The 27,619-nt window shown below is 44.7% G+C and overlaps 1 protein-coding gene across 2 annotated transcripts in view; it reads left to right on the top strand.

Moving 5' to 3' along the window:
* Positions 1–338: 338 nt before the first annotated feature.
* GRIN2A (glutamate ionotropic receptor NMDA type subunit 2A) overlaps positions 339–27,619 on the top strand; it is a 368,737-nt gene continuing 341,456 nt past the window's right edge. The window contains exons 1-2 of one of the 2 annotated variants that reach the window (XM_061208159.1): positions 339–395; positions 1,789–2,220. In XM_061208159.1, coding sequence (XP_061064142.1) covers positions 1,807–2,220 — 414 coding nt within the window. In that variant the 5' untranslated portion in view covers positions 339–395; positions 1,789–1,806. Of the gene's footprint in view, positions 396–1,788; positions 2,221–27,619 lie in introns of those variants that run through there. The other variant, XM_061208160.1, reaches the window with a different exon arrangement.

The raw sequence follows: 27,619 nt of genomic DNA, 5'->3' as shown, positions 1-27,619 counted from the left end.
AGCGGAGCTCTCCATTTCGGCCACAGGGTCTTAGGATCCGCACTGGGGGCGTCTCGGGCACGGAGCTTCAGCTTCGCATCTCCGGTCGAGACCCCTGTGCGCGCAGAGGGGCTGTGAGCATTGCAGACTGCAGCCTGTCCCCCCATCCTTCTCCCCCCGCCCGTGGGCTGACCCTGCCTCTCCGTCTCTTCTCCGCCCTGGTAGAGCCCTGATGCAGAGCCTCCGGCTGGGATAGCCGCCCCCCGTGGGAGCGATGCGGACAGCGCGGGACAGCCAGTGGAGTGCGCGGGGGCCGCAGCATGCGGGAACCCACTAAACCCGGTGGCTGCTGAGGCGGCCGAGATGCTCGTGCGCGCAGCGCGCCCCACTGCATCCTCGACCTTCTCCGGCTACAGGTACGTCCCAGCGGGAGACCTGGGCTCGGCGGGCCAGGATGAAGGAAGACTCGACCGGAGGAAGAGCGGGAGAAAGATCTGGGGAAAGAGGGAGAGAGAAAGCGGGAGAGGGAGCACCGGTAGCGAGGCGCGGGAGGAGCACCAGGGGGCGCTGCGGCTCCGCGCTCGCGGTGCTCAGCCGAAGAACGCCGAGGCCGGTGCGAGTTCGCCCTAACTTCCCCTGGTTTCAGCAGCGCCCGGCCCGGGGGGCGCGCGCCTGTGCACGCGTGCACGACTGTGCTGGTATTTGCAGACAGGCGCGGCTGTGCACCTGGCGCGGTACATGTATGTGCACTGGCTGAGGACGTGTGCGGACTCCGGATGGCCGTGGGCTCCCCTATTGCGGCCTGCGGATGTGCGCAGAAATGCGCGCGTGCCTGTAAGGGTGTGCAGCCCACTGCCCACGTGCACCTAAGACTTGGTAACAGAACCTGAAGTGGAAAGCCTGGGGTGGTGGGTGGGGGAGCGCTGTACAGTTCACGTCTGCCGGGGAGCTTCTTGGGAGCCAAGCTTCCCCCGCCCCTCCGCCCCCCCCACCCCCCACGCACGTTCTTTGCCAGCTCCCACGCGTCGGTCCGCTGGGGGAACGTGCTTCCTCTCCGGAATTCTGCATTGCACATGGCGCGCGTGAGACAGAGTGTGTGTGTGTGCGTATGCGCGCGCGTGTGCACGCGTGCATGTAGGGGGCTGGTCCTAGGGCTGCTTGCACTTGAGTGAAAATCGCTTCACGGCCCCTCTGCGCAAGGTGGGGCGGACCCTAAGTTTCCCCCAGGCACCCGGGATCCTCGGGCGCACAAGCGAGCGTCCTCACTCCCATGCGCTTAGGGTGTACCCTGCAGGAGAGGTGCGGGGTCTGCTGCGGGTGCCGAGTGGAGCAGGTGGGTGCTGAACCCCGCGGGTTCGCAGGGGGCGGGGTCAGCCAACTAGTTTAGAGCGGGAGCAGGGTTGCGGAGTCGCTCTGCAGTCTCCCCACGCTGGGGCTGGCTTGTAGTTTGCTCTCAGTAAGCAGGGGGCGGGGTGTGAGCTTACTTTCAGGGGCAGTGATCCAAGTGGTCCCACTTGGCGGGTGCCGTGGGAGATGTGGGTAGAGTCGGAGATGGAGAGGAGGCTGAATGTGAAGATGGATTTGGGGACAGATACGGAGAATTAGCTCGGATTGGAGTTGTGGATAGAGTTGGAGATGGGTCAAGGGACGTGGATGGCTTCGAGGATGGGGAATGGAGTCAGTGACTCCAACAGCTCTCGCTGGGGTGCTTTCTATACCTGGTTCCTAGAGCAAGGGGCTGGGTTGGTAAATCCTTCCGTCTAGAACCCTCGCACACCGCGGCCCTGACTCTTCCTCTCCACCTTGCAGGGACCGTAAGTGGCGACTATGGGCAGACTGGGTTATTGGACCTTGCTGGTGCTGCCGGCCCTTCTGGTCTGGCGCGGTCCGGCGCAGGGCGCGGCGGCGGAGAAGGGTCCCCCGGCGCTGAACATCGCAGTGCTGCTGGGTCACAGCCACGACGTGACGGAGCGTGAACTGCGAAACCTCTGGGGCCCCGAGCAGGCAGCCGAGCTGCCCCTGGACCTGAACGTGGTAGCACTGCTGATGAACCGCACGGACCCGAAGAGCCTCATCACGCACGTGTGTGACCTCATGTCAGGGGCGCGCATCCACGGCCTGGTGTTTGGGGACGATACCGACCAGGAGGCCGTGGCCCAGATGCTGGATTTTATCTCCTCACAGACTTTCATCCCCATCCTGGGCATCCACGGGGGCGCATCTATGATCATGGCTGACAAGGTAAGGCTGGGAGGTGATGGACTGCCAGGACTGGAGCATGTGCCAATCATATGGTGGCCACCGCAGGTCTTTGGGAGCCCCTGGCCTCTGTCTTAATCTGAAAGGGGGTTGTGACCACTGATCCTGGTGAGAACCAGGTCCTGCCTCTTCAACCTGGAATTGAATGGAAATGCTTTTTGCTTTGCTTCTGAAAGTTGGGTACTCAGAGACACCTTGGGTGTGCCAGGAAGAACTCAGGAAATGCAAAAGTATGATGGGGAGGTAGAATGCTTGGAGATTTCCAAATAGTGCACAGAGATGAGCCTGGGAGCACATGAAACAATAAGGCTTATATTCCTATAATATCAATTTTACCTGATTGTGTCGTGGAAAATGTCTATTTTTTTCTTCCTATGGTGGTAAGCAACTAAAACTATTTTTAAAGGATCAAATGTGGGAATGTTGTAGAATAAAATGCAAAGTTTTTAGGTAAAGCAGAAAAAGGCAGAGAAATGTCATGTTTCTATAGACCTCTACAATTAGGGGAAATAGGGTGGAAAGTTTGAGAAGCCCTGGGCTAGAGGCACACAGGACCGTGTCTCTCCAGGGGAGTGGCTGTGAGTGGGGAGAACTGACTGCAGACCCAGAGCATGGAGGGTCTGGTGTTTTCCTACATGTTCCTTGGGAGGGACTGACAGGGGCTCCAAGGCCCTCAGATGGAGGGGTTGGCTCCCAAGGATGGGTTTTGATAAGGTAGTCAGAGGGTGTCAGAATGAAGGAAGGTATGTCCAGATCTCTTGGCTTAGAGTGAGAGGGAGGGTCTTTCTGTGGACCAGCTGGGAGTGTTGCTGTGGAGAAGAGGGGAGAGAGGTTTGAAGATTTGAGTGAGATGTCTTGAGGGCCCAGTCTGAGAATTGTGCAGAAGTGCAGGTGGGAAAGGCGAAGCAAGGTGAAGAATGAGAAAAAAGGGAAGGGTTGGTGTTGTGGGTGCCCTGTGCCTCTATCTAAGCCCCGGGAAAGAAATGGGGGGGATCAGGGAGAGAAGGGTGAGTGTACTTGTGTGCCGTGGTCCCCAGACCTGAGACCTTCTTGTAGCATGTTCCTTAGATAGCAGGAGACATCCTAATGGAGCAAGCAGACATTTGTCATAGCACTTTTCTTCTGACACTCTCAAAGCACTTTTACATTCATCAGGTCAGATTCTGCTTCTGCCTTAACAATGCCCACCAGCTCCTTTGGGAACCGTATTAATTCTTTCAGGTCTCCTGGGCTGCAGCACATTCAGCCGAAGTATACAACTGATGCAGTGTCTTATTAAACATTCATTTTCAATGGTTTGCATCCTAGCAGAATTCTATGTGTGGTTGAGTATTTTCCCAGCCATCTCTCAGTTTTGGGGGCTCCATTCTGGGATGAAAAAAGTAGGGAACAGCCATGTCCTGCCACTGATATATGACCATTTCAGAACTGGCAAGGCCATTAGAGCATCCTGTAACTTTCAGATGAAGAGACTGAGGCATAGAGCAGTTAAAGGCTTAGCTAAGACCACCTGCTGTGTGATGGAACTAGATCTCTGGTTTTCTGGTCCTCTGGTTTCTGATGAAGGCCTGAAGAAGGAGAAGAATAGCATTGTCCAGCAGCATTTTGGAGTGTGATTTTGGGATTTAAATATTACCACCAATTCCGTCTCCCTTCTGAAGTTTTGACGGAAGGAGCAACAGCCTCCAAAAAACAGTAGCCAATTTGAAAGTGAAATTTCTGAATAGACTAGGGCCCAGCACAATCATTGGAGAAATATGGTAAAAAATGAATTGGAGAAGTGACTTGAGGCTTAGGCTGAGCTGGCAGGTGTGGGGCTCAGGCTCTTACCTGACTTAGCCATCCAATTGTAGGCAAAGAAGCAGGAAAAGAAGTGGACTCATAGTTGAGCATCCCCTTCATATGCAGTGACCCTGTCCATGTCAGGCTCTGACTTACTAGACCAGCAGCTGCTCCTCCCTTGAAGGGGGTACTAGGAAGGGAGTTTTGAGAAGTCCAGGGGGTATGGGTGGAAGCATCTTCCCCTCCTGTAGAATGAAACTGCCTTATGGGGATTGGACAAGAGTGTGACCCCACTGAAGAGTGAAGAAGAAAAAGGGAATCAGGAAAGGGCAAGAGGAAGATGAGAAAGGACATTTTCAGAGAGGTCAAGATTAGAGAGGGATTTAAGAGGGGATGGAGAGGAGAGGAATGAAAGGGTCCATTGGCTCAAAAATGGTGAAAGGAACTGCATATTCCTCATTATTGTTGGGGCTTTCCACGTTGGTCTTGATGGCAGGGAATCAAAGAAGTCAGTGGGATAACATTGGGTGTATGTTGGGTCCCATGTGTGGGCTGTACAGGTGATGTTGAGAGGAGTTGGGTTAAAGAGTGGTATTCTGAGAAACCTGGTTGTGTTAAAAAAGGAAAGAGATTGTCTGAGATATGAACAGCCCTTCCTTCCATTAGTAACACATTGAGTTGGCTTGTGCCTTTGCCACCTGTTTCTTGCGGAGCTGAATGCTGAGTGCAGTTTGTTTGGCTCTGAAGGAGCATCGTGGGCATTGCCTAAAACTCCATCTTGTTTGGTTGGGTGTGCCAATGGTGTTATGACCACAGAATCTGAATCTCCCCAAACCGATAAGACCTCTCTGTCCCCTCTTAAGATGATGCCCATTCGGTAAAGCCCAGAACATACCTGTGTTGTTTGCACCCCTAAATTGGTAACATGATAGTGTCGCTCTGGATTAGAATGACAGTTAATTTGATTATCAGTTAAAATGAGCCTCTCTCCCCAATTTTTACCTTTTCCTCAGTCTTCTTGACCCTTGAAAAAAAGAACAAAGCTTTGTAATAATTGAAAATGTGCTAAGTGGCAGATTTTTATGGTTTAATTTAATTTACAACGGAGATGTTAATTTTTGCTTTTATCACTGGATGGTCTTGAAATATAATTAATTTAGAGGTGAGAATAATGCTTAATGTAGATAAAGTTCTAATCTTATCTTGGTTTGGCCATTTTGATCCCGTCCACATGAAATGCACTCTGGTTGTAGTAACAGCCCCTAGTAAATCAAGCGTAGATACTAGACCCGTACATTTCTGCTCAGTGTCCTCGCCTCCTCCTCCCCTTCCCCCCTTATTCCTAACGCTTCATGCGGAAAAGGTAAGGCTTACATTTTAGTTACATCCATCCATGTCAGTTACTGTGTGGGTTTTGCTTTATGTATTATTTCTGTACATACCTCATCTTCTCTACTGGAGTGTAAGTTCCTTGAGGAAAGATTTTTTTAAAAAGTAAATATGTATATATGTATATTTGAAATAATGATATTCCTCCAACACAGGCAGTTTATAAAAATAATGTCTTTTCATTATAGAGCACTTAGAAAGTATATTAAAGCTTAAAGAAGAAAGTAAAAATCTCCCTTTAAATCTTATCACCAGGGGTAACCACTGTGGACACTTGGGTCTATTTCCTTTTAAGCTCTATGTATTTAGTTTTAAGTTCAGGATTGTATTGTATGTACATATTGTTTTGTTTATTGTACATTGAATCCTTTGGGCTTTCTTAGAAGATCCAGGTTTTTCTTGAATTCTGGAAGAATCTCAGCCATTATCTGTTGGATGTTTCCTCTCTAACATTCTCTCTTTTCTCTGTCTGTGTAGTTTCTCAGTCAATTCTCCATGTATCTTAAACATTTTTTTAAGTTCTCTGTCTCTCTGTGCTATGTTTGTGCTATGTTTCCTCAATTCTATATTCCAGTTAGCCAGCTCTTTTCATTTGTGTCTGGTTTATTATTTTGCCTATCTGTGGAGTTTTAAATTTCAACAATGGTTCGCTTTATTTCTAAGATACATAATGGTCCCTTTTCATACCTTCCTGCTTTTGTTTTGTTTTGTTTTATGAAAAACTCTTTTCACTTTGTGGTTGTAAATCCCTTCTCTGTCCCTTTGAGGATTTAAAAAATACTTATTATGAAGTCCTTCTCTGATTGCTCTAGCATCTTCGCTTCTTCCGGTATGAATTCTTCCATTTTGTAGAGTCTGATCATTGGATATCCTCATATGTTCTCTAATTTTTGTTTGTGAACTTATTTTCAAGACAGTTTTGTGGCTTCTTCTGCCCTATATCTGTAAGCGTGTGTGCTTGTAAACCAGAGCTCCTGTCAACAGCTCAGCTCAGAGCTCTCTTTCTGCTCTATATACTCTGTGATGCAGGCTTAGGTCCTCGTCTCATGCAGGTGATTTCATTTTGGCCCCGTGCATACAGGGGCATCCTTGTGGCTGTGACTTGTGGTGGATGGTGCAGACGTTCCATCCTCATTCACAGCTAGCAGCATGGTTCTCCGTCCAGTTCTGCCCCTTCTCCCCTGGGTGGATGTTGGGACCTCTGCTTCCATGGCTCATATCAGACCCATTCCCCCACGGACTTTGATTCCTCCTGAAATTGTAGAGCCTCATCTTCTGATTCATTTATTTTTAGGGAGTCCCCTCCATTTTTGATCTGTGATTCCCTTATTTTCAAGCAGCACTGTATAAGTTGTGACATATCTAAAGATTTATCTATAAATTCTATGTCTTAGGAGCAGAAGAGGGGGTTACTGAATGTGTTCGCTCTGATTTTGACCCAGTTATATTTCACAACCTGCTTTTATTTTTTTTCAAACTTGATTATGTATTCTTGGCATTTTCCCTTATCATTAAATGAACTTCTCAAACATGATTTTAAATGGCTGCAGAATGTTCTGTTTATACCACAGTTATTTGAACTATTCTTCTATTTTTTTCTACCTTTAGTAAGGTTGATTTCTGGTCCACATGTATGTTCTTTTTGGCACCTTGCACTGGTCTTGCTTTTTGCATTTGTTTCTTGGTAAATATTTGGTGATTGAATGAATCAAGTCATTGGTTTCGATGCCAGCTTACTGCAGTTTCTGGAAGAACTTACCATGCTGTGGGTCAGGGCTTTCCATGCAGTGTTTGTTCCCAAATGCTGACTGATTTCATAGGTGTGTGCCAAGTCTCCTCTTCTCTCTAGTGGGCAGATGATCACTAGCCATCCTGGGGATTAGGAGAAACTGGGGGCTTCCGTACGAAAGGCCCGTGCAGCCCTGCTGCGTAGCAGCTCGTCTGCAGGAGGTCGGTGCTCTCGTAACCTGGCGGCTCTGAGCTTGGATGTGAGTGATGGGCCTTCCCATTAGACACAGAAAGCTCATGGAAAGGGGAGACCTGCACATCAGAATGTTGGTGGGTCCCGCTCCGCTCCTGCTCTAAAGGCATCAGGCAATTCCTGGGAGAGTGGGGAGACATGTCAGATGCAGTCATCCACTCCTCCTCACAGAAGGCATTGGAGAGCAACAGGCATCACCCCGAGAGGCATGATTACCTTCCCACATGGCCCTCGGGGGTCACTGGCAATCACTTGGACCCTTGATAGATGTGGTCTGGTGGGGTTGGAGGGTTCATCTTCTCTTTGGCAGCCTCAGATGGAAAGTGCTTCTCTAGGTAGAGCGAGGGGGAGAAAGAGAGAGAAAATGAGAGAGAGAGAGTGGAAAATCTCAGGTTCGTAATAGGATGTTGGTGGCTTCTGATAAGGCCATCATGAAAAGGAACAGTTATAATGTTGTTAACTAGTGTGTTTGGTTTGTTCTGCACTCCCCCTTAATTATTTAAATTTGAATTAGTTGCCAGCATTTTAAAGTTAGGTGATATCACATTTTTTAAAAAATCCAAATTTCATGCCTCTTTGGAAAAATCAGAAGGCCTGGTAACATTGGGCTTACTTCTCCCCATGGTGATAGTTTGCTGGAGATGAATAGCATCCCTCCCTCCTTAGATGGGGCTGGTGCTCATCCTTTCTTCAGTCTCCAACTTGCCCACTTCACTCATTTATGTTATGGACTTGGTCCTGAAGGCACTGGGGTTTGAGACCCCTGATGTTGGTGAAGAAAGTAGGTGGTCTTTGTTAAGAGGGCCTTTCCCGATCATTCTCCTTCTCTCCCAGGACTGCTCCTTGGGAGGTGGCAAATTTGGGGTGTGCACGTGGCCGTGCTGCTACTTTCACGGCCACCATCACTGACCTACTGTAGCATTTTGTCCTTTTTGGCCACAGGCCTTAAACCCTTCTCAACACGATCCTCTAGGAAGCCACTATCAACCAACTCAAGTCAGAAGACCCCAGAATACCTTGGACAACAAGTCTGAGGACCTAAATTCCATTTCCAAACAGCAGCGTGACCTTGAGAAAGGCTCTTCAGCCTTCTCTACCTCAGCTTCTCCTTCTGTGAAATGAGAGTTTAGGGAGATATTATCTCTAAATCTCTTTCTAGCTCTGAAAATTTTATCACCTTCAAGAAAAGACTGGGAAGAAACATACCAAAATATGAGCCGTGGTTATCTTTGAGGGGTAGATTCATGGCTGTTTTCATCTTTTAAAAAATGGCATTATAGCATGGTTAATATTATAAGTTGGACCTTGAGTTAGAATGTCTGGGTTTAAATTCAGGTGCCGGGTGCTCACGGGGAAGTTCCTTAATGTCTCTGAGCCTCAGTGTCTTCATCTTTAAAATGGGGACAATAATAGTACCTGCTTCTTAGAGTTGTGAGATTTAAATGAGATATTGGATATAAAATACGTAGCTTAGTGCTTGGCTCATAATAAATACTTACTATAGGAATGCTACTGTTACTGTGTGGTTTTTGTTTTTCTCCAAAGTACATGTACTTTTTAATAACCAGAAGGGTTATTATAATAAAATGATAATAATATTATAACAGGCTGAAGGGTGATGTGGTGATGTGAGGGTATTCCCTGCAAGAAACTGGGAATGAATCTCATAGAACTCTTAGAAGTGGAGAGTCCAACATGAAATGATTCATATTTTCTTAACTGGGACAACCAGAAGCTTTTTTTGAGTTCTTAAGACTTGCTATGAGCTTTATCCTGGCAAACGGAAGACTAAGTGTGGCCAGTGTGAAAGTGACTGTGAGAGGAGACTGTCTCAGTGACCTTTACCATAAATAACTACACCAATTGGAACACATGTTTGCACTGGGCTTAGGGCTTTAGGGTGTGGACATATATAGTTTCTCATTTTCTCTCTGCCAAGGAGAGATTAAGTGGCTCTGAGATAGCCTGAGGACCCTGGCAGCCCCAAAGATATTTGATTAAAGAATTCTTGTGATCTTATTCTTTTGCTCTTATTTTGTTATCCTTTCAAGGTAATGATTGCAAATCCAGTTGGTTTAGGGAAGGGGCTTAGATTCAAGAGGGCAATAGATTTTGATGTTAATAATCTGATTGCCTTAATTGAAATGATTAAGGTGTTGGATGATGGAATTAAAATTCAAAACTGTCTTTCCAGAATGAAATGATGAAACCATACTACAGACTGCACTGAAGGGTTTAAGAAGGATGTACATTCTTACAGGAAGGGGGAGATGTGACTTTCCAACTCACTTGAGATTGATTTTTGTAAGGGTCATGAACCGGTGGACTGCCTGCTGAATGTGGCTCATAGATGCATTAGTATTTTACTTCACCAGCATAGTATTTTAAAATGCTTGAATTTTACTGTCTTTGGAAGAGGTATGCATTTTCAAGTTCCCTACAGCCCTCCTTGCTCCCTGTTATCTCACATCTAGCCAGATTCACATATTCATGTTAACTGCATGGTCTCTGCAAGCATTTGAAATTGTGATCCTCAATTACAGGGTTTTTGTTTAGTTGCTCATTTGTTTTGCATTGACCAGATGCTCAGGAGATCCCAAGGAGTGATAGGGCTCTTGAAAAAGTAAAGGCCACATCTCCAGAAATATCATGTTCAAATCCGAAGAGGTGATATTTCCATTATACCTTTTCTGTTGTTAGGCGTGCCTTCTGCTCCAAGTTGCAGAGTATTTGACCAACGCTGGCTTAAACTATTAAGACATTTAGTTGTATTGTTTAACAAGGAGCCCCAGGTCTAGTTTAGTATCGCAGTAACCCATCAAGGGCTCCGGTCCTTTCCATTCTTCTACTTTGCCTTCCTCAGCTGCTGGTTCATCTTGGTCACAAGATGGCTGCTTCTGTTCTAGCCATCACATCTTCACATAACAGCATTCATAAAAGGAAGAAAAGAGGGAGAAAAGAAGCTTTCTTCTAGGCCCTCTTATCCTTTCAGCAGAGCAGACTTCCTCATATTTCATTGGCTAGAACTGGGTCATGTGCTACCTCTTGAACATCACTGATAGAGATTAATAATAAAGATTCTTCTCCAAGAATGGATAATTGCCACTGGAGCAAAATTTGCTTCTGTTAGCAGAGGTGTAGGAGCAGTGGCTAACTGGTACACCAGATGCTGTCTCCAGCAACACTAACACCATTATCTGTAGACTTGACTTAGTTCTTGGGGGTAATATTTGATGATGAATGTTGAAAAACTTCAGTGTGCCCAGAGGAAGAGGCTCCAGGGTTTTGTAGTATCTAAATAACATATGATAAGAGTCTCAGAGGAAATATTTAGGAAAGTTCAGCCTGGAGAAGAGACATCTCAGAGAGGACGTGAGAGATGTGCTCAGATACCCCATGGGCTGTTACAAGGGGTATTACAACCCGCTTACAAATTAGGAAGGTTAAGTCTTAATTTTAAAAAATTTTTTTGTTCTGGGGAAAGAACTGATTCCAGAGGATGAAATTATAAGGTTGTTATGAAGAATAAGCTTTGGCGATTAGGTCTCTAATAGAAGACTGTGATGTTTCATAGAATAATGTATCTGTTGGACCTGACTGAGCTGAGAATGACTGCCCATCTGTCAGGAGCAGGATAGAGAGTCAGACTCACATTGGCGAGATTGGATTGGGCCACCTCTTAAAATCCCCAAATCCTGGTACTTCAGGGCCTCGGATTTGGCTGAAAACCAACATCCTCACTTTCTGTAAGTGTGTGAGTAATTCAGTATAAATGTGCCTGGCATGGGGGAGGAATTTATGATCCCTGCATCATCACCTCAAATCCCCAAAGGACTTTACATCATCCTGAAGGGTAGACCATATTTGAAAAGCAGAAAACCTATGTATATATCAACACACACACATATGTAAATATAAACATGAGTAGGTCAGCCGGCGTCATATTTACTAGTGGAAATGTTTTTGGCTAAGAAGCACATCTCAGAAGACGATGTTTAGAATAATTGCCAATGATCTTGAAAAGGGAAGTTTTCGCAGTTGCATTCAGTTAGTCATAATTATTTATTAAAGTATATTCATGTGTTTGCACCTGTTACTGTGGTAATACTTTTGTACCCTAAAGAGATAGCCAGACCTCTCTCTGATTTTTCAGTTGCGTAATTATCCTTTTTTGTCTGTTGTACTCCCCTGTGTTTTGAACATTTGCTTATGGCAGAAATTGCTCTGGGTACTATTCCATTGTTTATCCCCTTTTTCTGTTTTCCCTTCACATCTCCCAAGGAAGAAACACAACCCCAAATTCTTTCCAAATGCTTTGCCTTTCCGTTCAAATTTTACAACTTTCCATGAGATGGAAATGGATATGTTTTCTTTCTAATTATTCATTTATTAGAAACAGGTACTCACGTGCAGAGTAAAAAAAAATCCGAATAATACAATGCAGCATTCAGAGAAAGAATATTTGCTTAATGAATGCACGGGAGATCCTCAGTTGCCGTATTCTCTCCATGGAGGTGACCGTGTTACCAATTCAAAGAGGAAAAACGTTAATTGGAATGGTAGTTTGTTTCGCTTTGTACTTTTTTGCTGAAGTTGGTATGTTACAAGGATCCTTTCCTCTTTTAAATCTCACTGACTTGAAAGAGGTTAGTCATTTTCCATTGGTCCCCAACTGTGCCTATTTTTCCCAAGCAAAATAAAAACTCATGCTCAAAGCTAGGCCTACCTACTTACCCAAGGAATTTAAGATAATGTGGAGTGATTTTGGGGGGGGGGGTCATGATCACTTTATAGGCTAATGAGAGTTATGGGCCCTCCTCAGAGGAATGCATATTCAAGAGCATGCGTTCGGTATTCTGTGCAATTTCAGGGGCACACAGACCCTCAGAAGCCCATTCATAGGCTCCTTGGAATTGATTTACTTACTGCTTTATGAATATGTTCATTCTTCAAACATTTTTTGAGCCTGTAAACCTGGGCCCAAATGTTCTGTAGATATATCTGTGATCACGTTATTTGCTTCGATGTATTAATAACTCAGAATCTAGTTGGAGGAGACTTGTAGTTAAAGCCCAGAGTGATGCACTGATGATTGGGACAGTTCGGCCGCTGTGAGAATATATAGAAGAGCACCTCATTCAGAGGTCTGAGGGTGGGGGTTTGTCAGGGAAGATGCCCTAGAGGGCTGTGGTCTAGAGTCAAAGTCAACAACTATTGATTCAGGAGAGGCCGTGACCCACGTGCCTGCCCTGCAGGTCATCATCCAGCGTGGCAGAGGATGAGCCATGGAGTGGAGGAGGCCGCTTCCCTCCTCTTAACGTGTCCTTCAAGGCTGCCAGGCTCCAGTGATGCTTTGACAACTCCTGAATTCTCTTCTGGACGGCAGTTCTCACAATCAAAAAACATTGAGCTTTTTGCCGATTTCGATTCTGTTGTCACAAACGGCGGAATGTCTCCTGCTTTATCTTGTCTCTTCCACATTAGGAAATTCTTGCCAGGAAGAGTGAGTGGCATTTGAAATCCATATTGTTTTGTATGTCTATAGTCTTAGGGCTGAAGGAAAAAAACCCCCTTATTTTCCAAGTGAACTGTTTTAAAGCTATTTGTGGGGCTGAGGAAATGTAGTGTTGGTTGATGAGTGAACAGAGCCAGAACTATGGGAAGACGGTGTGAGCTGTAGAGAATGATTTGATTGGTGTGGCTCTAGTGCCAGCCGATGGGCATGGCTTCCACCAACGGGATTTTGAAAATGGCAGGCTTGGGTGAAGACCCAAGCTTTAAGGTCAAATTGCACTTTAGTTAATTGCTGTTGGTTTTCACCTTGGGTAGTTGTTACTCTTTTTTTTTTTCTCCTTAGTTACTGTTCTTTTTTTTTTTTGTTTTAAATTGAAGCATAATTGACATAACATTATGTTAGTTTCAGGTGAACAATGTAATGATTTGATATTTGTATATATTGCAAAATGAGCACCACAGTAAGTCCAGTTAACATTCGTCACCACACATGGTTACAAACTGTTTTTCTTTTTTTCTTGTAAAGCTGTTCGCCCGAGGTGTTGTTTTTAATAGCAACAAATATGAAGAAATCTAAATTATCAAATAAATCACGATGTGTCCATAGAATAGAAAATGTAGCAGATAAAAATGGTTACAAATAATTTGTTATGCTAATTACATACTAATTACATGATACAATGTTAAGTAAATTAAAAGCTATGTATGAAGTTATGTAATCAATGTGTATATTTTATATGTGTGTTTGTATATAGAGTATAGAAAGAAAGACCAGAAGGGTATATATCAGAGTATTAATAGCAGCTGTTTGTGGATGATGAGGATGTGGATGTGATGATCAAAGGTGACTTTTATTTTCTTTATACTTCTCTGAATCTCATAAATCCTCTAACATGTGCATTTATTAGATTACTTTTATATTAGCTGTGCTTATTTTTTTAAACAGTCCTTTACTGCTAATTGGTTTCCAGAAAGATTGGACCACTGACATTTCCAGTAGCTATGGTAAAGTATCTCTGTCACCTAACTGTGGCCAGCACTTGAAACAAAAATTTTTCTAATTGGCTCGGTGAAAATGTTATCTCATTGTTTTAATTTGCATGTCTTTTATGACACCTGCTGTGAAATATATTTAATTTAGTCACGTCACATTTTTATATTCCCTAGGTGCTGCACATCTTAATCTCTTTGATGTTTCTCATTGTGTAAATGGAAAACCTCAGAAAATGATGGATTCTAATATAAAGTACAGTGAAATAATTTGAATTTCTAAAAAATAATAAATATTTTGAAGCCTGGCAGGGAGTTCTATGATTATTCATTCTTAGTCACCAGGCATTGCTCAACCGGTGTGTCTGTATCGATGTTGTTTCAAGAATTGCTTTAAAATGTAAAATTTCCCAGCAGAAAATCATTTTTTGGGACTTGACTGTTAAGATTTGCCAGGAGGTGAGGTACAGAACTATGTCCTAGTTGGCTGGAGATGTGCTCATGTCACAGGCTTTGTGGTGCACGGTGGGGATGTGAAGCCACGGTTTGTTCTTTTCTCTAGAAAAGTGAAGGCAGAGTAAGGACAGTAAGTGCCCTGCAATCTGAAAGGGATATTGCATGGGTGGCAGGGAATAGATGTTCTCTGTTTCCATGGCAGGGGTGGGTGCAGTGAAATGAATTTTAAATGAAAGTAAGAGGGATTTAGGGTTGATATTAACAGGTGTGGAGGATCTTCAAAGTATTTAACCACTAGTACAGCATGATCATTCTTGTGAACTGAATGTTTGCATCCCTCCAAAATTCCTATGTTGAAACCTAACCCGCAATGTATTAGGAGGTACGGCCTTTGGGAGGTGATTAGGTCATAAGGGTGGAGCCCTCATGAATGGGATTAGCACCCTTATAAAAGAGACCCCAGAGAGCTCCCTGACCCCCTTCTGCCATGTGAGGACACAGTGAGAAGAGTTATGTCTGTGAATCAAGAAGCAGGTCCTCACTAGACTCTGAATCTGCTGGTGCCTTGATCTTGGACTTCCAGCCTCCAGAACTGTGAGAAAGAAATATCTGTTTATAAGCCACCCAGTCTCTGGTAGTTTGTTATAGCAGCCTGAATGGATTAGGACAGTCAGTGACGAATCAGAGCAGACTCCCCCTTCATAAGATCCTGGAGCTCTTGTTGTGCCAGGCATTAGTCCTCTAGTGACTGATTATGAGAAGGTGGGGGGGGGGGCGCGGTTCCTGAGGGAGGGGCTGAGTAGCAGAGGGACTTGAAGGCCCTGAAGGCTGTGGCAATCAGAACCCAGGCATTTCAGTATTTTAATAACCATCTCGGTTGTACCCGTATGTATCAGCTTGATATCACACTAGAGTAGTAGTGAGATCTCTTATGTCTTTTATGCTAAAGCGTGTGCAGTGGTTTTCCAGGACAGGAAAGAGGATGGCCGTCTCCTCTGCCGTATGTCAAGCCATGCCCTGAAATGGGGAGATGGGGCTGAAAACATTTCGAAGTTCCCTTTCTTGAAATATGGGTAGAAATGTGCTTTCTTCTACTTCTACCTCTGAGCCCAGTGCTCTTCCCTTCTCTCCTGTGAGTTAATTGTCCACCTGTACTCCACAGGCATGCCTCCCTCCCATGGTAAGAGGCAGGCATGGGAGCTGAAGCCAGCTTTGCTTCCAGCACCCACCTCCCACCCCCTTGCTCCTTGTCTTCCAGGGCAAGACCTTCCCAAGCAACTCCTGTTTTCATTGGCATTAAATGAAAGGATCTGTTTCAGTCTCTGGTTTTGGGGTGTGATGTGGTTGCTTGCAGAAACACAAAAATAAACTTGTAACCTACTGGAAATAATCCAAGCATAAATGAGCTTTGTTAAAGATCAACTTTCAAAAGATGGCCATGGATGTGCCTTAGTGGGATCGTGTACTTGATTTGTGTAGAGTCCGTGGCGTTCCTCCCTCCTCTAGAATGGGAAATTCTCCTTCCCCATCCTGGTGCGTAGAGGTTTTCAAATCCTAATGTTTTCCAGGGAAATGAGGCATGTCTCTGGCTTCATCTGAGGGTAGGAGGAACCTGGGATATTTTGGAGTTTATTGTGTGAGAGTGTTAATGGGCTCAGTTGTGTCCCCCTAAAAACTATATGTTGAAGTCCTAACCCCCGGTACCTCAGAATGTGACTGTATTTGGAGATGGGGTGTTTAAAGAGGTAAGTAAGGTACAATGAGGTCATATTCAGGTTAAAATGGGTTCTAATACAATGTGACTCGTGTCGTTATAAGAAGAGGAGATTAGGACACAGACATGCACAGAGGAAAGACTGTATAAAGACACAGGGAGAAGACGGCCATCTGCAAGGCAAGGAGAGAGGCCTCAGAAGAAACCCACCCTGCTGACACCTTGATCTCAGACTTGTAGCCTCCAGAACTGTGAGAAGATAAATTTCTCTTGTTGAAGCCACCTAGTCTATGGCACTTTGTTATGGCAGGCCTAGCAAACCAATACAGAGAGGTTGGGTGGTACTTCAAGCTTAATTCCAAGCCTCCTTAGTGCTCTAATTCTACTCCCGAACTGGGAGGGAGTTAAGATGTCCAGCTCAGAGCCCAGACCCCCATCTTCTCTAAGACTGACTTTGTTCTTCTCATTGTAAGGTTTCTGTCCTGGCAGCGGGGCTCCTGCATTGAGGAACTGAGTCCTTGTCTTGGGATCCTTCCTAGAACACCTCTAGGACGTCAGTGCTTCCTAAATAGTTTTACTCCAATAGCCTCAGGGAGTGTGGCACACAGAACAACGGTCCCCCAAAGATGTCCTAATCTCTGGAAACTGTGAATACATTACCTTTATGGCAAAAGGCACTTTGCAAATGTGATTAAGTTAAGGATCTTCAAGTGGGGATATTCTTCTGGATTATCTGGTGGGTCCAATGTAATTACAAGGATTCTTATACGAGGGAGACTGGGGTGAGAGTCAGATGAGATAGGATGACAGAAGCAGAGATTGGAGTGATTTCCTTTGAAGGTGGAGGCAGGGGCCATGAGCCAAGGAACGCAGGCAGCCTTAAGCAGCTGGGAAAGGTCAGGGGACAGATCCTCCTCTAGAGCCTCCAGAAGGAACACAATCCTACTGACACCTTGATTTTATTTTTATATTTTTTTCCTTTTTTTTTTTAACATCTTTATTGGAGTATAATTGCTTTACACTGGTGTGTTAGTTTCTGCTGTATAACAAAGTGAATCATCTATACATATACATATATCCCCATATCTCCTCCCTCTTGCGTCTCCCTCCCACCCTCCCTTATCCCACCCCTCTAGGTGGTCACAAAGCACCGAGCTGATCTCCCTGTGCTATGCGGCTGCTTCCCACTAGCTATCTATTTTACATTTGGTAGTGTGTATATGTCCATGCCACTCTCTCACTTCATCCCAGCTTACCCTTCCCCCTCCCCGTGTCCTCAAGTCCATTCTCTACGTCTACGTCTTTATTCCCGTCCTGCCCCTAGGTTCTTCAGAACCATTTTTTTTTTGATTCCATATATATGTGTTAGCATACGGTATTTGTTTTTCTCTTTCTGACTTAACTTCACTCTGTATGACAGACTGTAGGTCCATCCACCTCACTACAGATAACTCAATTTCGTTTCTTTTTATGGCTGAGTAATATTCCATAGGACATATGTGCCACATCTTCTTTATCCATTCATCTGTCGATGGACACTTAGGTTGCTTCCATGTCCTGGCTATTGTAAATAGAGCTGCAATGAACATTGTGGTACATGACTCTTTTTGAATCATGGTTTTCTCAGGGTATATGCTCAGTAGTGGGATTGCTGGGTCATATGGTAGTTCTATTTTTAGTTTTTTGAGGAACCTCCATACTGTTCTCCATAGTGGCTGTATCAGTTTACATTCCCACCAACAGTGCAAGAGGGTTCCCTTTCCTCCACACCCTCGCCAGCATTTATTGTTTGTAGATTTTTTGATGATGGCCATTCTGACTGACACCTTGATTTTAGTCCAGTGAGACCCATTTCAGGCTTTGGACCTCTAGAGCTGTAAGACAACAAATCTGTGTTGCTTCAAGCCACTAAGTTTGTGGTAATTTTTTCCAGCAGCCTTAGGAAACCAATACAGGGGGAAAGTCTGGTAAACATACCCTGGAGGGCAGGCTGTGCCCCAAATGCCTTCTCTCTGTGCTTTATCTTAGAAATTCATGGGTGTTATGCAGCCCATCTCATAATGTAACTATGATGGTATTAAAGCCAAAATAATTGTAAAGTGACTTGTCAGATAGATGTGTCAATTTTTCCCTTCACCAAGGAGTCATGAGAAAGTGATGCTCCGGGAAGTTCTACTGTATTTATTCTCTCTGTGTGTGTACTGCTGGGCCATGCATCCCTCTGTTGGAGAATCCTGCGAGAGTATGTGCTTTGAATCCAGACAGCTCAAAACCTGGCTCCTCAGCTTACTAGCTCTGTGTCCTTGGGCAAGTCACTTAACTATCCTAAGCCTCAACTTCCTTATCTATAATATACATGAATAGTAATACCAATCTTGCAAGGTTGTTGTGAAGATCAGTAATTACCTGTGAAAAGTGTATAGCACCTTGCTTGGCACATAAAGTAGAACCTGCTATGCTAACAGTAATATATCCTACATATTAACACTTCACATCCTCACAACAGCACGATGAAGTAGGTTTCATTATCATCCCCATTTTACAGATGAAGAAATTGAGGCCCAGAGAACTTAAGGTGTGTGTCTGAACGCACACAGGTGGTAAGTGGTAGAGCCAGGATTTGAACCCAGTTCTAGTTTGGCTCTCGGGCAGAGTTTCTCAGCCTCGGCACTACTGATGTGGCTGGAGTGTGTGTGTGGGGGCTGTTCTGTGCATTGTAGGCTGCTTAGCAGCATCCCTGGCCTCTCCCACTAGATTCTGGTAGTGGGATCCTGCAGCCCCAGTTGTGACAAACCAAAATGTCTCCAGACCTGCTAAATGTTCCCTGGATGAGAACCCTGGTTCTGGGTTTTGAGGTCTGCTCACTGTGCAATACCATCTACACAGTAGGTGCTTAACAAGTGAAGTCTTCATTACACTTTGGGCCCTATGTTTCATAAAACCTTCGAAGCTCTAAGTAGACAAGTGTCAGTTGATGTTCCTGCCTCTTTATCTAGCCAGCATCCAGTGGAATCTGTTCTCCTGTTTGGGGGTTGGTGTCCAGCCCCGGCAGAACTTTGTGTGCGAGGATGTTAATACTTTTCCATTGGCTTCTCTGGCAGCTGAGGAGTGCTGCGGCAGACTGAGTAAGGGCACTGAGCAGATTGCAAAAGGCACAGACGCTTGTGCACATAGGCGCTTAATACTCTTTTGAGAGGGATGATTCATGTAGCTCACACATGGCCTTACGGGGAGTTGCCTGAACAATTAATGTGCCTCTGCCAGATTCTTCACGAACAGAGTTTTCCCCATCGCTCTTGGACCTGGATGGGAAAAAAGAGTTAAGAAATTCAGGATACTTGGGGAAGAGAAAAGAGGAAGAACGAATTAATAATGAGCTCTCTGGTAATTTGAGCATTTCTGCAAAATACATTGAGATCAACTTTTGTTTCGTAAACGAATCTATTAACTTTTATGGTTGATTTGGGTTAGGGTAATTGGTTGAAAGAACTCATTAAAGCAGCCAAAATCTATGGTTCAACTGCATGTAGGAAAGGTTCTGTTCCCTGACCATACCTCTGCCTCTAAGTAGTGGTATCAAAAATACAAACTGTCAGCCACACAGCCATGACATGAGATCTAGATCATCCATGTTGTAGCATGTATCGGTACTTTATTCCCTTTTATGTCTGAATAATATTCCACTGTGGATAAACACACTTTGTTTAGCCATTCATCGATTGATGGACATTTGTGTTGTTTTCACCTTTTGACTATTATGAATAGTGCTGCTGTGAGCATTTGTGTACAATTTTTTGTTGTTGAACACCTGTTTTCAATTCTTTCAACCTGTTTTGTTGTTGAACACCTGTATATACCGAACAGATTGCTGGGTCACATGGTAATGCTACATTTAACTTATTGAAGATTGACCTTTTTTTTTTTTTTTTTACTTTTTTTCCTACAGTGCTTTTCTTTACATCTTAAAATAAATTTTAAAAGGAAATGCTATATCAATACAAAAAATAGAAACCAGTTTCCGCTGCCATAAATAGATGGCAACAGTAAACTAACAAACAAACAAAATCTCTCTCTTACACACACACACACACAAACTTAAAAGAAAAATAAAAAAGAGGAAACACAGAAGTGCTATTAAATATAACTAGGTGCTATTTCCTACTAAGGCTTAACATTTTAAAAGGGCATTAGAAAGTGTTAGAAAGGTGTCGAAGATCTATTAGCACCGAAATGAGACTTTCTCATCAACTAATTAGAACGACTGAAAGAGAATCAGGGTTTTATCCTATGTGCTTTAGTGTTATTTCGTGCCTTGTTTGTGTAAGACAAAACCATCTCTGGTACCACATCTGGTCCTCTGGATCTGTCCATTCCTTAACTACCTGACTCTAGGTGACCACCTTCCTCTCTGTGTCACTGGGTTCCAATCACCTTTCACTCGGACTCTTGACTCCAGTCTTCCTGCCCATATGCTCACTACCAACCACCGCTCACACCACCAAAGGGGAGCTTTGAGCATATTAATCTCCACTCTCGAAGCTTTGGTGATATTGCCATTATTTCCAGGGTAAAATTTAAACCCTTAGCCAGGCACCTGAGAATCGCCGCAATCTGCTCCTCATCCCCTTCCCGCTCTTTCTGTCTCCCGTACTGTACTCATCAGGTGAACTCGAGAATCTTGCTCTTCCTTCCACATTCCCCCTCGTTCTGACGCTGTCACTGAGTTCTTCCCTCCCTCCTCCACCCTCACCTGTGTTGATGGACCTCTCAGTGTTCTTACCAAGATCAAATGTGATAAGCCTATGGAAACCCTGAAAACTCTAAAAAGAAATACAAATGCAAAACAGGTCATTGCTAGCCCTGCTTTGTCTTAGGTCCTTTAAATTTTGAGTGTGAAGGTGCGTTTTCCACTTCTCAGTTTGGAGGCAGTTGCCTTCCTCTGCCTCCTGTGTCCCACAGACAGAACATCCTCCCATACGGCTGAACGTCTTCCTCTCTTTGTCCTTGCTGTAGCCACTTCCGTCTCCCCCCAGCCCCCTCCCAGTGCCTGGTATATGTGGTTCGGAAGAGCAAATCTGTGTCCACCAGCCCGAGAGGCTGTCTTGCCAGCGTAGACCAGGAGTGGGAAAGCTGTAGCTGCACTGGCTCCAACAAATATACTTTCTTTCCTTATTTTTCTTCCCTTATTAGTTGCATCTTTGAATATTCTCCGTCTAATAAGAAGTGACAGTTTAATCGTTTGGGTTTTTAAAATTGATATTCTGCTACACAGCTGACCACACGTGATAAGGCAGGCAGCTCAGCCTCGTGGCGTGATCCCCTCCCTCTTGCTCTTTGCATCAGAAGATTTGGGTGGAGCCAAGGAACAGTTAATTCTATGAGTGACAAGAGTGTTGAAAATCACTGTAAGGCACAGGAGCTTCCCTGAGGAGAAGGGAGACAGGTGTGTGTGCAGGAACCGAAAGCAGACAGTTCTCCCGGCCTCAAGGCTGCACCATTCCTTTTATTGTCCAGGGTCCCTCTGCCACTTACAACGGATTTTCTGCGTGATTATTCACTGTCTTTTGAAATCTTTTGAGCCTTTGGAAAGATGGTACCTTAGACACCCAACATCATAATCGTTGACGGCATCAAAGTCGCATAATTGAACAAAATAATCGACAGAAGGGATGTATTTAGCTCAAGCCATTAAGCAGATGTGGAAGATGCGGCTCAGAGTGGTTCAAGGACTTGCTGAGGGCACCCTCCTTCCCGACTCCCGGTTCATGGGTCTCCTGGTCCGTCAGATGGTGCTGTTGAAAGGACCAGCAAGGACATCCTTTTTCTGTGATGGGGGATCCTCAGTGCAAACTTGTCACTTACACCACATTGCCTTCAGATGAAATGTAAAACTACTGGCCGTACAAACCCTCTTACCCTGATTTCTGATCTCTGGCCACCTCTCTACCCTCCAGCCTCCATTCGCTCCCCCCTTTTCAATTTCCTCTAGTCCTGCATTTCCCAGAGAGAGTTCATTAAAGCAGCCAACATCTGTGGTTCAACTGCATGTAGGAAAGGTTCTGTTCCCTGACCATACCTCTGCCTCTAAGTAGTGGTATCAAAAATACAAAATTAGTCCCGGGAGGTGCTCCCTCCAGAGAAGAGCTTGAGCCAAAACAAGTTTAGAAGATGTTGAACATCAGGAAACCCTCGGATATTTACAACACATGTTATCCCATTCAAGGCTTTGAGAAGTCCTGCCCTATAGACTTCTTTTAAAATGTGTTTAAATTGTTTCCTAAATCGATTCAATCACAAAACTCCGCTTTTGTTTTTTATACAATGCTTGTCCTTGTTGGCTTGATAAAATATAATGAAAATAGTGCTCCAGTTGTTTCAATATACCTGGCTTCTTGCCCGTGCTGCGGCCCTGCCTCTCTCTGGAACCCTTCAAAACTCATCTCAGAAGTCATCCCTCTGGGAGAACTTGCACCATTGCCCTCCATGGGATTAGGTGCCTTTCCTGTGCTTTTGCAGCTTCGGCATTCTGAAGCTAAGGATATTTTTGTTGAAAATAGGAACCATTCTTACCTATTTCCGTTCGTGTGTTCGTTGAGTCATTCCATAAATATGTACTGCGCCTCCTGTGTCCTTTTGAAGGCACTGGGGATCCTGGGTGAATAGAACAAGCCCCTGCCCTCAGAGAGCTTACATTCAAGAGGATGGGGACAAAATATGAACTTGTGACACATATGTAATGTTAGATTGTGGTAAGCGCTAAGATAAAAGCAGGGTAAAGAGGCTGAGAGTGACAGGAGCTGCCCTTCAGTGTAGGGTTTTCAGAAAAGCTGCATCAACTAGGATGGGTTAGGTTATGCTGCAGAAACAATAACCCCTGCATCTTAATGGTTTATAACAATGGGGGCTTACTTTTCATTCATGCAACATACCCATCCAGGGGTCAACTCGGGGCTCTGCTCCACATCCCTCCACCTGGAGACCCAGGTGGACAGGGCCTGTGACACATGGAGTGTGGCTGATTGTCATGGGCGGGAGAGAAGGGGTGTGATGAGTCAGGTACGAGCTCTTAAAGGCTTCAGCACACATCTGATTGGCTACAGGTAACTCAAGGGGAGAGGAAGGTGCTCTCCTGCCTTGTGCCTGGAAAGAGGGGAGCTGGAGTGGTTGGTGGACAGCAGGAATGAATACACAGAACCTCTCTCTGATGCAAGGACATGTGAGCAGACACCTTAATGCGAGAGGAAAGGAGCCATGTGGATATGGGGGAGGGGCACTTGGGGTGGAGGAAACAGCACATGCAAAGACCCTTCAGCACTCAGCACAGGGTTTCGCATCCAGTAGGTAACCAGGCGGTGTTCGTTGAATGTACATCTTGAATTCCAGGACATTGTGCATTTGTGAGGTCTTTCTATTCCAGTTGCCCAAGTGGCAGATTTAGGCAGGTGTACCTCTGTAGGAACAGAACATATCTAACCAGCCCAAATAAGGGTTGTTTGACATTGGAGTCTCTCAATTAAAGGACTTAGAGTCAGTTTACTGAACTTATCTCTGGCTACATGATTTATTTTGACCTGTCCTTTGATTGAGGGCTTTTCCCTCAAGGATCTTATATTCCAGCCACAAAACAACATAGAAACAAGTAAGTCACTCTAACCATATGATGTTTATAAAATTCATATAAAGAGGAAAACAAGTGTTTACCCATGTGTGTACCTCATGGCTTTATCATACTTGAAATGATTTTATCACTGTCCTGATTCCCTGGTGCACTCCAAGAAGGCAGGGGCAGGTCTATCTACTTAGTATCCCTAGCACGTAGAATAGTGCCTGGCAAGTGATGGCTGGCCAGTACATCCAATACTTGTGGACTGGTTGACCAAGGAAAGGGAAGGCTGCACATCTTTTAGAGTTTGGCTGTGGAGAGAGTGCTGACTTCAGCGCAATTGCCTGCCAAGAAGATGAAATGGATTTAACTAGAGGAAGAGTGAGTTTATCTGGTAAAGGCAGTGGTGAACTGTACACCCAGCCAAGAAGGATGATAAGGTAGAGAACAGTTTGCTGAGACCACAGGGAAATGAATCAGATCAGAGTGAGTGCTGGTGGGGAGGAAGAACAGGCTTGATGGATGAGAAAGATTTCAGTTGTGGAGCTGGGAGAAAGATTGCCACATGGTATCCATGGCGTTTAACCATAATTATGTCCATATTAAATGCTAACTTTGGCAAAAATAAGCAATTTGCCTGGGCTTATCCAGCCAGAGAGAACAGCATGAGTAAAGATGTAGGCGGCCAAGTACACGGTGTGTATGGGGAACCATATGTAGATGGTGTGGTTGGAGCGTGGGGTGTTTGCATTTTAACCCTAACTCTTCGTGACTTTGATGCTAATTTGGGGCAAATGGAAATGGCACCAGCCATGTTCTTGGATCTGCCAGGTGTCTTGATTTTCCGGTAACGGCTTGCTCAGTCCTGTGGTCTTCCCTGCTCAGACCACCATTGTACCAGCTTTCCTGGTGGCCACTGCCGGGGAGAAGATGTCTGAGATGGGCCGGCTCAGGCACGCTGTGACTCCTTCTCAGGATGAGTGACAAGTTCAGCATCTCTGTTGGCATGATGCTAAGTCAGCGGAAGGTTCTGAGTGTGCAGGCTCAGCGTTTATCTTCCTGTTGGCTTGAATGAATGTCTCACCTGCAGCTGCCTCGATAAAAGCTGCAGTCTCTGATGAGGAGGGTTGGGGGTCAGTAGAGGCTGGGCTGCCTTCATGACTTTGAGGGTTTTTGTTTGTTTGTTTGTTTGTTTTTAACAGGTTGGTATTTCCATCTGAAGAACCTGTAATGCCTTGAACTCAGAGGCTTTGGGGGAGCATGTATGTTAATGTTCCTTGAAAAGCTGAAATTAACTGGACAAACACAAGATGGTAATGTCTGTGATAGTAATTATGATAAAGGCAGGAGGAAACTTTTAGTTGGCTGGCTTGATTTCATTTTAAGGAAGCAAAAGTGGAGGCTGATGATGTTGGCCAAACCTTTATCTTGCAGAAAATGCCCTGTTTTCCTGTAGATAAGAGATGTTCTAGGGAAATAGCTCTGTGATTTTTGAATTGAGTCCCTAGGGAGTCCCAGAATTTTGGGGTAACATATCTGTACCTTGAAGGAACATTTGATTTTCATGCCCCATCACTTCCTTTTGTGTCATGCTTCAGTGCCTTGGTACAAGTTGTTACCTGCATCTAGAAGGCCCCTCCCCACCCGCTGGTAAAGTCAGGGACAGTTATTCACTTATAGGCACCAGACACATTCTCTGGCCAGGAAAAGAGAGGGGAGCTCATAAGATTGAGAGGCTGAAGGAGCAGGGCCAAGGCAAGTCCTGGAGTTAGGGGAACAGAAACTACTCACAGTTCTTGGCAGGAACATGCTGTTTGAAACTAAAAAGGCTGTGGGACCCACTTTACATCCTGTGTCTCAGATCTTGACCAGGGGAAGCCATTTAATAGATTCACCAAGATGGTAGATGGCAACAAGGACCTGCTGTATAGCATAGGGAACTCTACTCAGTACTCTGTAATAACCTATGTAGGAAAAGAATCTGAAAAAGTAGATATATGAATATGTATAACTGAATCACTTTGCTGTACATCTGAAACATTGTAACAACATTGTAAATCAAATATATTTCAATATAAAACATTTTTTAAAAAGATGGTGGATGGCAAGAGTAAGGATTCCCCAAAGGCATTTATGGTAGTGGTGGTTGCTATGCCACCAAAGAAATGAATATATGTACATTTCATGCCTCAGCTCAGTGGTCATCTCCTCTTGGGAGCTTTCTTTGACTTCTTTGTTCACTCAGCATATGACATTCAACAGATATTTGAGCATCTCCTATGTGCCGGGCATGTTCAAGGCAACCAGGTGCAGTGATAAACAAGATAGATAAGGTCCATGCCAACATGGAATTTACTTTCTAGTGGGGATGACAGATAATAAAAGAATGAATCACCATATAAGATAAATTCAGGTAGCCATCAGTGGTAGGCAAGGAAATAGAACAGAGTAAGGTGAGAGACTGGGGGTGGGTGAGCTGGCATATTTTCGACAGACTGACCAGGGAAGGTCTCTCTGAGTTAAATAAGGGAGTGAGTTGTGTGGAGGATGGGCAGAGGGTGACAGCAAGTGTGTGGACCCTGGGGTAGGGGTGGGCAGGCTTAGCATGTTTGGGGAACAGACCAGGGTGGCTTGAGCAGACAGATAGATGGAAAGTGAGAGGAGACAGTTTCTGAGAGGTGGGCAGATGCAGCTCCCATAGGATTTGTGGGCTGTGAAAAGAAGTTTGGATTTTATTCCAAAGTGTGATGGGAAATCATTGAAGGGGCTTAAACAAAGAAGTGATATGACCTTATTTATGTTTAAAAAAAAATCACTGCGGCTGCTCTGTTGATAGAAGAAGGGAGTGAGGAGGGGAAAAGAGGGCACCTGGGAAGCCTTGTTGCAATAATCCAGGTGGGAGACAAGCCAGGAGAGCTTCTTGGGCTAGGAGGTGTTGGTGGAAGTGGTGAGAATGATCAGGTTTGAGATATGCTTGGAAGGTAGACCACTCTTACTTGCTGACTGATTGGATATGAGGAGTGAGAGAAAGAGAAGTCAAGAATGAGAGAGAAAGAGTGACTCCTAGGGTTTTTACTTACTAAACTTTTGCATTTAGGGATAATTTTGGATTTATAGAAAAGTTGCAAAGATAATACAGGGAATTTCAGTACATTCTTCACACAATTTGCCCGAACAGGTAGAACCCTAGAGTTCTAATGTGGTTAACAAGGTGGATGGAAGTCGCTATTTGTTGAGATGGGGAAGACGAAGTGGGGGGGGGAGGAAATGCCTCTAGCTCTGCTTTGGCCACATTATCATGTCATTTTACATCCAAGTGAAGATAGATGTCGATTAAGTTGGCTGGATAAGTGAATCTGGAACTCGGGGGAGAGCCTGGGCTGGAGATGCTGTTCCCTGCATGTGCATGGCATTTAATGTCATAGAACTTTCTACTTTTGTATATTTGGTAATTTCTACAATGAAAAAGTCATTATACCTATGACTGATTCACTTTGCTGTACAGCCAGAAACAAATACAACATTGTAAAGCAACTGTACTCCAATAAAAATGAGTAAAAAAATAGTCAATTAAACAAAAAGAATGATTAAATACAATAATAATTAGGTTAGGTGTCAGCATACTTTTCTGTAGGGACCAGTCAGAAAATATTTTAGGCTTTGTGGGCCATATGGTCTCTGTTTCAACAACTCAACTCTGCCATTGTAGAGAGAAAGCAGTCTGGATGATACGTAAATGAATGAGCATGACTGAGTTCTAGTGAAACTTTATTTACAAAAACTGGGCAGTGGACTTGATCTGGCCCACAGGTTGCCAACTCCTGACACCTTTAGTGTGAAGTCAGGAGGATGAGGAAGAAGCAGCAAGGAGGCTGAGAGGGGGCCTCCAAGAGGGTAGCAGGAAAACCAGGGCAGCGTGGTGCCTAGGAAGGCAAGGAAAGGAGGGATGTGT

The sequence above is a fragment of the Eubalaena glacialis genome, chromosome 13 (genome assembly GCF_028564815.1).
Source record: "Eubalaena glacialis isolate mEubGla1 chromosome 13, mEubGla1.1.hap2.+ XY, whole genome shotgun sequence".
Classification (NCBI taxonomy): domain Eukaryota; kingdom Metazoa; phylum Chordata; class Mammalia; order Artiodactyla; family Balaenidae; genus Eubalaena; species Eubalaena glacialis.
Note: the sequence above shows the minus strand (reverse complement) of the source record. Positions and strands in the feature narration are given on the sequence as shown.